The 14,043-nt window shown below is 39.2% G+C and overlaps 1 protein-coding gene across 1 annotated transcript in view; it reads right to left on the bottom strand.

Moving 5' to 3' along the window:
* The window catches only part of LOC133476229 (tumor suppressor candidate 3), a 102,178-nt gene that overhangs the window by 34,794 nt on the left and 53,341 nt on the right, over positions 1 to 14,043 (bottom strand). The window contains exons 2-4 of the mRNA XM_061769344.1: positions 13,766 to 13,935; positions 8,291 to 8,408; positions 4,581 to 4,721 (exon numbers count right to left, since the gene is read on the bottom strand). Of these exons, the coding sequence (XP_061625328.1) occupies positions 4,581 to 4,721; positions 8,291 to 8,408; positions 13,766 to 13,935 (429 nt within the window). The remainder of the gene's footprint in view (positions 1 to 4,580; positions 4,722 to 8,290; positions 8,409 to 13,765; positions 13,936 to 14,043) is intronic.

The raw sequence follows: 14,043 nt of genomic DNA on the forward strand, positions 1-14,043 counted from the left end.
TGGGCAGGCAGTATAGAGACCCAACTACAGTGAGTACTATAGATATGAGTTAAGTTCTTTCTGTGACCAAGCAGGCCCTCAAAGCACTGTATTTCAAATGAATGGAAATCGCATTAATCCGTTCCAGCCTCCCGCATAAAAAGACATTTGCTTTTTTGTTTTTTTAAATAAGAAAAATAGCACTCTATAATATTGTACTTTATGAAAACAGTAATAACATAATCTGATAGAATGTAAAACATTTAAGAATATGTGCTTTGTGATTAAATGCTCCAATCCAGTAAAGTGGTATGCTTCTGTTGTGCCCACCTTGGCCACTGGGAGGTGGTGCTGTAAAATACAGTCATGAAGCACAAAGGAAGAAGAATAGACTCCGCAGTACTACTGCTCAGTAAGTTGTTGTAATACTGTATTAGTAATTTTGTGTAGAGGATAAAGCCTATATGCCTGTTAGTATTGTTAAGAAATAAGTGACGCCATTTGAAATATAATGGTAATTGTGACGCCGTTTGAAATGTAATGGCAATTGTGACGGTTCAACTTGGAACCCCCTGGAATTTCAGCCCGTACGAGCTTATTGGTTGATATTTTTCACTGAAACTTATCAGCCAATCGGAGAAGGGGTTCCCCGAATAGAAGACGAAGCCTAAGGGTCAAGAAGATATGTTGCGAAATAATGAAATGTCCTGCTTTACTCTAATTTGACGACAATTTTTTTTAAACCTGATTTTCTATGGGTGATATGACATAAAAATGTTCCACAAAAAGGCGTTTTTTAATTAAATAAAAATAATTACATTTCTCCAGAATCCATCATCCCATTTTCAAAATTCTTGGTGCATTGCACCCAGGTTTCAAGTGGCCATCAAACTAGTTTCAGAATTTTGAATTTTGTGTTGCTCCACCATTTGTGTTGCTCCACCATTTGCGCTCAAATATTTGTTGCTTCTTCAACCGCAACTATCAATGCTAAATGTTAGCATGTCATTGATGTTTCATACTGTTTGTTAGCATTAAGCTAAATTTATTTATTTATTTTCGTAAGGCAAAGCTACTGTATGTGATTGGTTAAAATACACAGCGTGTACGACAGCCTCATGTTTACTTTTGACAATACATTTCAACTGGGTGTGGCATTAAACAGATTGAAGTCTCTTTTATGAATTTTTCAAAGTTTGCCAAACTGCTGCTTACGGTGAAGTGAGTTGAACTGAGTTCATTGCTACTATACAGCACTCGTATCTCAAATTTGGGTTTGTAAGTCAAGGCAAAAAACAAAAACAAAAAAAAAACCAACCAAAAAAAAAAAAAAAAAAAAAGACCAAATGGCAAAACATGAAGACTCGTAATTCTACCACTGTATTTGTAAACAAGCAATTAAAAAGTATATTTGATTAAGAGTTAATATTTCAAGTAATAATATCCTTAATATCCTTTGCTTGCTTTTGTTGCTTCAAGCCTGTAACCATTGACATCCCTAACTTAGTGAATGTACTAAAATGAGATTTCATTGATCTTCTAACAAAAGTGCAATGTTTCGATGCTGAGGTTTTCATAAGTGGACATCTCCGAATGGTTCGATCTGGAGATGACGCTTTTACAATTATATAAGTGGCTTTAAAAAGTGTGCACTGCGCTATCCGTGAGCTACATTGAAAATGTCTGCATTTTTTTGGGAGTGCAGACATCTTTACAAGGCAGACGGTTTCTGACTCAATAAACAAGGAGTTAAGTTATTGGCTGCCAACATTTTTGACTGTATACGTCATTCAGCGTCATGAAAGGAAAACATTGGCCTTGTTGACGCGGCTGAAGGACAAAAGGTACAGAAAGAGTCTCCACCTGTAACTAAACAATCAGAGAAACGAGCTAAAACGAAACGAGGCGCAGATGGAGTCACCAGCGTCACCCAAACAATCGGAGGTATGAGATGAAGCAACACTTGGAATCTCCCACACTCTTCCCCGCCCCACTGGCGCAAAGCCCAACGCAACACTCACTATCATCTCGCCTAAATTAGATGAGAAGGACAGGATGAAGGCTCTTGTCAATGTTGGAATCCAACGCACACCAAATCCAACATCCACTAAAATGCAAAGGGATCCTCCACCACCCATGAAGAATCTTATCTCCAAATCTGACTGATATGTGCGGGGTCGCAAATCAGATAAAACAACATTCTTCTCCAGAATAAGTCAGACCCGATGGAGATCAGGCTTTTTTCAATCCTGCAATTACAAGGAACAAAGTTGGTCAAAGAAATGTGGCAGAAAGAAAGTAGAGCTACAACCTTCGTGAGGGTAAAATGTGAACCTAACAAACCATTGTCTCCAGTTATCTCTGCGAGTCTTGCTCTATTCAATATCAGGTCACTGGGAAACAAATCAATCATTACGACCTATGGTCTTGACTTTTTAATACTAAATGAAACGTGGTGAACAGAAAGTAGCTGTAATACCATTTTAAATGAGGCAACCCCAGCAAATTTTTATTTCATAAATAGGGGAAAAAAAAGGCAATTGTATTGTTGCTCCTTCCCATGGGCTCACCACCTGTGAGAGGGGCCATAGGGGTCGGGTGCAGTGCAAGCTGGGCGGTGGTCGAAGTCAGGTACCTTGGCGATCCGAACCCTGGCTACAGAAGCTGGGTCTCGTGACGTGGAATGTCACCTCTCTGGCAGGGAAGGAGCCCGAGCAGGTGTGTGAGGTGGAGAAGGTCCGACTAGATATAGTCGGAATTCGCCTCCACACACAGCTTGGGCTCTGCTACCAGTCCTCTCGAGAGGGGTTGGACTTTCTTCCACTCTGGAGTTGCCCACGGTGAGAGGCACCGAGCAGGTGTGGGTATACTTATTGCCCCCCGGCTCGGCGCCTGTACGTTGGGGTTCACCCCGGTGGACGAAAGGGTAGCCTCCCTCCGGCTTCGGGTGGGGGGGACGGGTCCTGACTCTTGTTTGTGCCTATGCACCAAACAGCAGTTCAGAGGACCCACCCTTTTTGGAGTCCTTGGAGGGGATGCTGGAGAGTGCTTCCGCTGGGAACTCCATTGTTCTGCTGGGGGACTTCAATGGTCACGTTCAGACAACCTCTGATGAGATGAGAGTACCACCACTAAGTTTATGGAGACTATAACTGTCACAAACTGAATGCTGAGACAATTGATGAACTTTTGGATTAATTCACCTGGAAAATCTCAAATGTCATGAATGCTGTCGCTCTGATTAAAACTAAGACAATCTTGAGGCGACCTTCTCCACCTTGGAGAAGCACTATGATGGTAAAGACCTCTAAATGAAAGTGTAGGAAAGCAGAACATACAGTGGGGCAAGAAAGAATTTAGTCAGCCACCAACTGTGCAAGTTCTCCCACTTAAAAAGATGAAAGGCCTGTAATTTTCATCATAGGTATACCTCACTGACAAGAGAAAAAATGAGAAAAAAAAAATCCAGAAAATCACGTCTAATTTTTAAAGAATTTATTAGCAAATTATGCTGGAAAATAAGGGTCAATAACAACAGTTGATCTCAATATTTTCACTCAAAATCAGTTTGAAGAATAAATACAGTATATTGTCTTAGTAGTGTATTCAATTAGGTTGAAAATGATTTGGAAATCATTGTATTCTGTTTTGATTTACGTTTTACACAACGTCCCAACTTCACTGGAAGTTTGGGGTTTGTATATAGGTAGAAGGATATTGGTGTAGATTTTGGGTGCGCGCATTATACCTGAGAGTGGATTACACATGAGAAATTACGGTATCTTTTTCTGAATGCGCTAAATGAAGTGTGCTGCAATTTTGACTATAATAGGATACACCTGGGCAAAAAAACCTGCAACAAAACATTTCAGTAACATGATCCAATACTTCTGATCACATGAAAACGTAGGTTCAAACACACATCGCATCCAGATGAAAGTGCCTGGATATGAAAGATTAAATGTTGATCCTTGTCTCAGATTTATATTTTGATGCCCGAATGTTCAAACTCAAATGTTTCCAGTCTACAGCAAAAACAAAGGGATTGACCCAACGGTTTAAATATTTTTGGAGGGAAGTGTGTATGAAAATCTTGTGAAATTATAAACAAAAATAACTTTTAACAACTTTGAGAGTGAAAAATAAACTGTGTTAATTTTTGATGCTATCAAAATACAAGAACAACAGGAGCTGAAGCTTATTCTGCCAAAATCATTTACTTTCATAAGTTAACTGCCACTAGGCAGAAAAATGGGTTTTGTTCTCCACAATACACAGTGTAACATAAAATTATCTTCCACTGATAAATGTAAGTGGCATAGGTGTGAAAAGATTTGTTGTTTGAATGCGCAGTTATAGTCCAAAAATAAAAAATTACACCAGACACCTGGATTTTATATAAGGGGTCATTTTTTTTGTCTCATTCTGATATTGGAATTACGGTTATAAATAAAAATGCAACCAGTTGACTCTTTTAGCATTGTTTGTTTAACTACAGGATGGTGGCATGCTAACAAAGTGAGTGTGCTATGGCCATTTTGCTAACGAGACTGCCCTACTTCACCCCACCCATAAAAACTCCTCCTATGTGTTTAACATACCTGGACATCTGTGCGGTCTGCAATCCACTTGGCCAGTTGCTCTGAAGCAAAGCCAATCCTCTGTAGGTCAAATGTGTCTGCTCTTTTTGGCTTTCCCTTTGCTGGAAAATGCATAAAGGTTGGTGCACTGTTCATGTTCAGCTAGAAATAAAAACAGAAAATTAATCAAGTATTGAGTTAATATTTTCTTAGATGTATGTGGTTGTATATCCAGAGGTCCTGCAATAGCTAAATCAATACTGGTAAACAGTATTTTTACAGTGCAACTAATTTGTAAATAACTGACTACATCCAATTTATACACGTGGATAAAATTGTTGGTACCCCTCTGTTGATGGAAAAGAAAAACTGTGGTCACAGAAATAACTTGAATCTGACAAAAGTAAATACAAATTTCATGAAAATTAACCAATGAAAATCAGAAATTGCTTTAGAATTTTGGTTCAACAGAATTATTTAAAAAAATAAATAAACTCATGAAACAGGCCTGGAGAAAAGGGATGGCACACTCGACTTAATATTTTGTTGCACAACCTTTTGAGGCAATCACTGCAATCAAATGATTTTGTAACTTTCAATGAGACTTCTGCACCTCTCGGCAGGCATTTTGGAGAAAACTGGAGCAAACTATGTCTCAGGTTTGAAGGGTGCTTTCTTCAGATGGCATGTTTTAGCTCCTTCCACAGATGTTCAATAGGATTTAGATCAGGGCTCATAGAAGGCCACTTCAGAATAGTTCAATGTTTTACTCTTAGCCATTCTTGGGTGTTTTCAACTGTTTGTTTTGGGTCATTATCCTTTTGCAAGACCTGTCACTGAGACCAAGCTTTCTGACACTGAGCAACACATTTCTCTCTGGAATACCTTGATAGTCTTGAGATTTTATTGTACCGTGTACAGATTCAAGATACCCTGTGCCAGATGGAGCAAAGCAGTCCAGGAACATAACAGGGCCTCCTCCTTGTTTCACAGTAGGGACAGTGCTTTTTTCTTGATATGCTTCATTTTTGGGTCTGTGAACATAGCGGTAATGTGCCGTGCCAAAAAGTTCAAATTTTGTGTCATCTGTCAATAGGACACTCTCCTAGAAGCTTTGTGGCTTGTCAACATACAGTTTAGCAAATTCCAGTCTCGCTTCATTATTATTTATTTTCAACTGGTGTCCTCCTTGGTCGTCTCCCATGAAGTTCACTTTGGGTAAAACAATGACAGATGGTGCGATCTAACACTGATGTACCTTGACCTGAGTGTCCACCTTTAATTTCTTTGGCGGTTGTTCTGGGCTCATTAGTTACCATTCATTTTATCTTCTCTGTTCAATTTGTCATCAACTTTCCTCCTGCGGCCATGTCCAGGTAGGTTGGCTACAGTCCCGTAGATCTTAAATTTCTGAACATTAGGTGCAGCTGTAGTCATAGGAACATCAAGATGCTTGGAGATTGTCTTCTAGCCTTTACCTTCAATGTGCTTGTCTATAATTTTCTTTCTAATCTCTTGAGACAACTCTCTCCTACGCTTCCTCTGGTCCTAGTGGAGTACATACCATGTCACCAAACAACACAGTGATTACTTGTCACCCTTTAAATAGGCCAACTGACTGATTACAAGTGTGAAGACACCTGAGATGCTAGTTAGGGGACACACCTTGTATGAATATGCCCCTATGGTTAAATTATTTTTCATCTTTTCATTTTTTTGCAGGCCTGTTTCATGAGTTTGTTTTTTAAAATAATTATGTTGAACCCAATTTCAAAAGCAATGTCAGATTTTCATTGGTTAATTTTCATAATTTTAAAGTTTTTTCTGTAACGACTGTGGGTTTTTCTTTCATTAACAGAGTGGTCCCAACAATTTTATCCATGCATGTAGCTGTAACAATTGGCTTAATATCCACTGATATGCAAAAACTAATTCCTTCAAATTAATTTTCAGAATGCAGAAAATGGAAATCACTATAATGTAAAGGCAAATGTCTAGAATCCTCTTAAATGTGTCTGCTGGAACTATCAACCATTTCCCATTACTGTGCATTTAAGCTATTTTCTAATTTCCAGGTCTTTTTTTTAGCAACAGAAAGTGTTGCCTCTCCAAAATATTTCAATACTTATTCAGGTCAAGACTTATTTCTTTTTTCCAACTATACTTTTATGCTGCTGGGTGGTTTTCTATTCGGCCTGAGATCTGTGCCTTGAAAACTAGTTTATAAGACACTGGTTAACATATTTTGCTCCAAGATGCTGAAATAATCTTCTGATTTGATCATAGCTTTGATGCCTTCAGTGCCTCCAGGACTTCAGCATGACAGACAGTCAGCTGCACAGCATAAGAACCTCCAACAGCTTCACTTTGGCTTAATTTCTTCACTTATCATTTAACTGATACACTGCCTATGCTGATAATTTATCTATAATTAATCTTAACACAATGGCTTCATTTGCATTTATGCATGATTATATTTTAAATGAGGTCCTAAAAATCGTATCAGTCATTTTTAATAGGGCTGTGAGCATGGATCGAGCCATAAAAAGCAAATTGGCTTTAAAAAGCATGTTTTTGAAGACTTAGAGAAGGCATTCATGTGCACTTCATTTGTATAATACAACTGTAAGAGGAAAAAGCCACGTTAGTGCAGGGCTGTTGTGTAGTTGACCGTCTATTATGACAAAGCAGTGCCCAAAAGGCTAGAGCGGACAGGCTAACCTAACGTTAGCATTAGCGTTTCATTCGTTATTTCTCGGTGCCTATCTTCAAATCTTAATGCTATACATGTGAAAACTCCGTAAAGATGCGGCAATGGCAAATCTGCTCCATCAATGAGAGACCAGTGGCGATTTACATTACCTACTGTATTGGCACAGCCCCCCTGGAAAGCCAGCTGCCAAGGTTTGACAAATTGTACCCCTTAGAACCTGGATTGACTGTATATGTGGATCAATAGTGTGTACAACCGTGCCAAAACACATCGTATATGTTACAAAAAAATTTAAAAAAATAAAAAATAGTCACACAACATGTTTAAATCTGTTTCATGCAACAGAACTGAAGAAGTCACAAAACCACAACAAAACAACCAACAACTTTCTGCGGAAAAAGAAATAAATCACCTTGCGTTACATTTGAAATGTGGCATCATTGTTGAAAGGGTTGATGGTGAGACCAACTTCAAAAAGTGTGCACGATAAAGTAGTTACAGTATGCGTGTTATATGTGTGTTATATGTCTTAACTTACATTGGTTAAATTATACTTGTGTGATAGCTAAGGTGAAAAACAAGATGTGTGAAGTGCATTAGATCCGTTTATGACACTTCTCCGTTGGTCATTAATGTTAAGAAAATGTTTAAAGAGTGTTTAATTGTTTTGATTGATTAATGACAGAATGGTACACTTATACTTGGAAGGTAGTTAATGTTCTGATGTTACTTAAATCTGCCTTCACAGTAAAAGTTTCATAATGGTGACACATTGTACTCAGGAATACATTTTTCCAAATACAGTTTTCCAAATTTAATTATCTCAGTTTTCTCAAATGATGTTCAAACAAATCTGAGCTTGACCAGCAGAAATGAATAGATTGTGATCAAAATGATTGGACAGTTTGACCACTAGAACAAATTGAAAAAGAGTAAAATCATAGTGCATGTGTTCTTCAAAATATAGCAGTTGTAGAATGGGTAACACTCAAAATGCAAATAAATAAACAATAGTAACCTGTTGGAAAACATCCGCTCCTTCGTCATAGTCCACTACGGTGAAGAATAGCTTGTTTGAGAAAGCAGATGAGTAGCGCCATGAATTTGCCAGGACCTGGTACTCCTCATTTGCTTGCCTACAAGATGTAAATGTGCCAAATAATAGGAATGAGGACAAATTTAATTTAAGCATTAATTTTAGGTCTAAGCAAACAAATGCAAAAACAATCAGAATAGTTGCAATACTTAGCATTATCTTTGCTAGCAAGCACATTAGATTACAAATGTTATTAAACATTGCTCCATTGTTACAATGCTCTTAAATGAGAAGTATGACAAAATATAACATGCGGTAATCCCCCGCTATTCGCAGCGATAGAGACCAAGCCCCACTGCAAATAGCAAAAACACAAGGAGTTGACACCCCTTCAAAAGATTTTTTTAATTGCTTATTTTAACAGTTTAAAGCATAAATATAGCACAAACTATATACATATATTGTAGATGTATTTTACTGCTTTTTTACATCATGGCCAGGGGACTACAGATGAAAACTAGCCTTCTGGCTAATTCTGGCTTTTTTAACCATGTGTACTTCATGTGTTTTATGAAATTGCATTGTCCCCTTTCAAAAATAAACTGATAAATTAAACTGATAAATATATATATATATATATATATATTATATATATATATAGTATGATCCCAAAACAGTTCAAAAGCATCTTATGACATTAACCTTAAAAATACATGTCTCACAGATTATTTGATTTCAAAGAAATGCCACCAAGACGACACCTAACAATTTGGACGGTATGCGGAGGATGCAGTGAATGGCGAGCATGCTTTGACAACGCGAAAGACTGCGTGATTTCCAGAGACGAAAATATGGCAGCGCCTCTTGCCTAGAACCGAAAAAAGCAGCTACAAAAACACAAACTTTCTCTTTTCATGTCTTTTTTCCATTTGACAACTGTCAATGTATATCCTCCTAATTAAGACAACCCAGCCTTTTTCCACTTGCTTTTTTCACACTTGCTTGTCAGCCAATTCTACAATAATTATGGGAGGCGACTTTAACCTTACTTTTATTCCTTTTATACATGGCTCAAATCTAAAAAATAGCAATCAACAACAATGCGCCAATATATTATGGACGACTTTGGACTCGTTGACATATGGCGGCTAAAAAAAACAAACAAAAGTCAAATCTGGTACCTCCACCAACGTGGCGCTTTAACCATGTCCATATTGAAAGACCCGGACTTTGATTCATTTGTGAAGAAATAATGGGATGATTTATTTTATTTTTTTTTAAATCCCTTGACTGCCCAACCATATCTCCATCTCTGCTGTGGGAAACAGGGGAATCTGTAATGAGAGGTTGAATCACATCATACTTTTCATATAAGTATGGGGGTTGGCTGGGGGGTGATGTTGGGTTTCTGCAGCCTCCTCCGGGTGGCTGGTTTTCGGGGCGCCTCGGTGTGGGAGGTGTCTCGTCCACCGGGCCGATCTCGCGTGGACTCCTGGCCCCGACCCCGCCTCTTGATTGGGTGGGTTGAGGTCCTCAGCCGCCGCGGTGCAGGCACAGCAATTACATGACACTTCTGACGGTTAGTGTGCATGCAAAATGGTGTCGTCAATTCACTTGCATATGTCTGCAGACACATACCACTGAGACTTATTCGATAAGTGTGGGGCCACTCACTCATTGCAACAAATAACTTATAACTATGCAAATTTCTTGGGTATCCCCTCACTTACACTCTGGTCCTACAGATGTTTATAATTTACATAGCCACTCCCACCCCACTTAAGCTGTACAGCCGGGTCCATGACCCCGTTCCTGCATGCTTCCCCTCGTTTTCCTGTCCTGTCCAGTCCTATCCTACATTGTCCTGTCCTTCTCTCACAGGCTGTAGCACTACTGACCCATAGAACACTTGAATCCAATGTGTCATTGTACTAGTTATATAATGCTTTACATTCCTCATCTTGTTTACTGCTAGTGCTTTGTCTTTTTTGTCATTCCAATATTATTTAAATGGATGCACTTATATAGCGCTTTATCTAAACTATCACAGTGCCCAAAGCGCTTTACAAAGCCTCACATTCACACACTCACACACATTCATACACCAATGGGCGACTGCTGCCATGCAAGGTACTGCCAGGCCCACTGGGAACAAATTAGAGTTCAGTATCTTGCCCAAAGACACTTCGACATGCGGACAGTCAGAGCCGGGATTCAAACCACCTACTCTTCGGTCACTGGATGACCTGCTCTACCTACTGAGCCACAGCCACCCATTTAGTTACATTTTCATTCTCCTTTGTTTTTTCTGTCAACCCACTTTAAAAACTGAACTAGTGTAATTCTCAATAAGTATCCATCAGAATACAAAGAAACCACAGTGGCAGCTTAAAACTGTAACACAGTAAAACTGTTCCAGCATAAAAGGGATACAGATCTTCCTTTCTGCTTGACCTAACAGCCGAGCAGGACAAAAAATAAAAACAAAAACAAAGAAATCACACAAAATACGTGGCGATGACTCGCTCGGGGAATTCTTCAGCCTCCTAGGCTAAACTCAGTTCCTTGACGACATACCAAACTTGTCTTTTCAGTCGAGAATTGTCACATAGTTCATTGGCGCCATCTTATAGCATCTTATGGCTTTTCAGAAAGAGCACAAAAAGCAGCAATAGGTGACTTAACTGCAAAGTTTTTCAGCAAACGTTGGTTCAAAATAAATAATCTGCAAATAGGTAAACTCGCGAGTAGCTATCCACGGGGGAACACTGTCATTGCGTCTTTTAAACAACATTGACCATTTTTTTCCCCTCAAAAGACCACACTGACTACAAATGCTGTGTTTTCTATTATATTTATTTCTGCATAATGTCCCAGTGCTTATTTCACTTTTGTTTTGTGTTAGCTGCCTTCTTGTGATGACTCAAAATTAGCCGGAAGTTTCCTGTCAGGAAGCATTATGCTGTATGTGTGGCGATGTCATGCTTATCGCTGGAGCCGTAATGATTATTTTGAAGGGTCCTCAGTCTTTATAAGATGAAACCACATTCAGCTGTCAAGGATTACAGCAGTCCCCATTTCTTTGCTTTGATTGAAAAACAACAATAATTTTCTAGTAATCTAATAAATCCCTTTTTATAATTTCAATCCGATTTTCCCTGCACCACAATCCCCTCATATATAGTAAGAACAACACCATAACTTACTAAATTAACACACAAATCAAATACTGTAATGTAATCTTCCCCTGTAAGAACAGCCATGTTCCATAATATTGGGAAATTCTGATTCAGGTGTTTTTTTTTGTCTGTTTCTTTTCTAATTCATTGGATGATTTTGGGCGGGACGGTGACCAACTGGTTAGAGCGTCTGCCTCACAGTTCTGAGGACTGGGGTTCAATCCCCGTGCCCGCCTGTGTGGAGTTTGCATGTTCTCCCCGGGCCTGCGTGGGTTTTCTCCGGGCACTCCGGTTTCCTCCCACATCCCAAAAACATGCAGGTTAATTGACAACTCTAAATTATCCGTAGGTGTGAATGTGAGTGCAAATGGTTGTTTGTTTGTATGTGCCCTGCGATTGGCTGGCAACCAGTTCAGGGTGTACCCCGCCTCCTGCCCGATGATAGCTGGGATCGGCTCCATCATGCCCGCGACCCTAGTGAGGAGAAGCAGCTCGGAAAATGGATGGATGGATGGATGATTTTGGCATTAAAAAATAGATCTAGGGAAACTTTTCTTTTTCTGTTCAGAAAAAAGGAAAGAAGTGGGACATCACATTGCCATTTAAAAGATTAATTGCCATGTTGGCCAATTTGCTGTACATTTATTTTGATAATTTTTTGTAGGGCTGCACGTTTACTTCCAAAATAATCATGATTATTAGACCCGGAAGACCGCCTATTGCTCGGTAAAGTGTGTCATTTACGGTCATACGTCATTTTCGGTGCGCTAGAGCGCGGAGTGCGGGAATGTCGCTGGTCGATCTGTAATATTAAAGATCAAATACTGAAAAATACAGCAAAATATTCGAGGAGGTTCCGCCTATTTAAATTCCTCCCTCCACTCTGCTCTTAGGAACCTTAAGTGCAGCAGAATTTTTTTTGTAACCTTGGCCAGATCAGGCAGTTCCTTTGACCTCATGATTCTCCTTTGCTCTGACATGCACTGTGAACTGTAAGGTCTTATATAGACAGGTGTGTGGCTTTCCTAATCAAGTCATCATTTATACCGTCTACTGCATGCAGTGGTTCTCAAACCTTTTACACCAAATACCAGCTAAAGAAAGTAACTCTCCAAGTACCACTATATTGACCAACATTAAAATAGTAGCATAGTAGGCCTAAGTGTTCATCAAAAATGAGGTTTTATTCCCAAAAAGCAGAGTTAATACTATTCTAGGCCACTCCAACATTATGCAGTTTGAATTTTAACATAGGAGAATTTTAACATAGGAGAAAAAAAACTGTACCTAATGATTGTCTTTCAGAAAAACAACTTAAAATAAAATTGTACCTAAATAAAACAGTTATACAATGTAATTCAAATATATTGAACTCAAAAGTTAAATACAAGTGCCCTGCGATTGGCTCGCGACCAGTTCAGGGTGTACCCCGCCTCTCTCCCGAAGATAGCTGGGATAGGTTCCAGCACGCCCGCGACCCTAGTGAGGATAAGCGTTACAGAAAATGGATGGGATTTTCCACTGGTTCATAGAGTGTGTTGGGACTGTCTCCAAGACACCAAATATTGAACTTACTTATGTGATTAATTTATTTGAATGGTTTCCCCATTTCAAAACATCCACCCATCCATTTCAACACCGCTTAGCCTGGTTAGGGTCGCGGGGCGCTGGAGCCTATCCCAGCTGACTTTGGTCGAAAGGCGGACAACACCCTGAACTGGTCGCCATTCAGTCGAGATATATATATATATATATATATATATATATATATATATATATATATATCATACATACACGGACAACCATTCGCACTCACATTCACACCGTCACTGAGTGGGAACTGAACCCACGCTGCCCACATCAAAGTCAGGCAAGTGTACCACTACACCATCAGTGACCATTTCAAAACATTTACCACTGAATTGATTTAGATCATCAACAACAATTATGTAAGGTTGTCTCTTTGCTTCTTAAAAGATTTTCACCTTTTTTGACCCAGGAGATCTGTAAATGAGAAACATTTCTATGCTAATCTGGTTTTAACGTTTTAATTTTTTTAACAGACAAACACCGGTGAGAACATTACTTATTTGGTAGAGTTGATGAGCCAAATGTTCTCTAACATGAGTTATGCCTCAGAAAAGCATCTCCTGTCTAATATGCTGACTCCTTCAGGGTTGACTGATGCAAGTCAACTGACAAGAAGATGGATGAATGGCTCCTACTATAAGCATGTTCATGGTAACTGAGCTTGAGCTTTGTGTGTAGGTTTACGTACCGACAGACAGAACACTGCCTTTGAGGCTGCAATGCTGTAAACATGACGATGACAGAGTAGTTCCTGGGTGGGGCTTTGACAAAGCGACGGAATTTGTCACCGTTCATTCGTACAACAGAGCGGCGAGAGGACCACTCCATCATCTGGTCAACCTTCTCTGACAGTAGGTTCTAGAAACAAAGAGGAAGAAAAGAGACACATTTTTTTTGGCTCAGATCGAAAAATTATTGTATAGTGTTGCATCGGACAGTGTATAAAGTATGTGCAGTGGAACATTA

The sequence above is a fragment of the Phyllopteryx taeniolatus genome, chromosome 4, assembly GCF_024500385.1.
Source record: "Phyllopteryx taeniolatus isolate TA_2022b chromosome 4, UOR_Ptae_1.2, whole genome shotgun sequence".
Taxonomy (NCBI): Eukaryota; Metazoa; Chordata; class Actinopteri; order Syngnathiformes; family Syngnathidae; genus Phyllopteryx; species Phyllopteryx taeniolatus.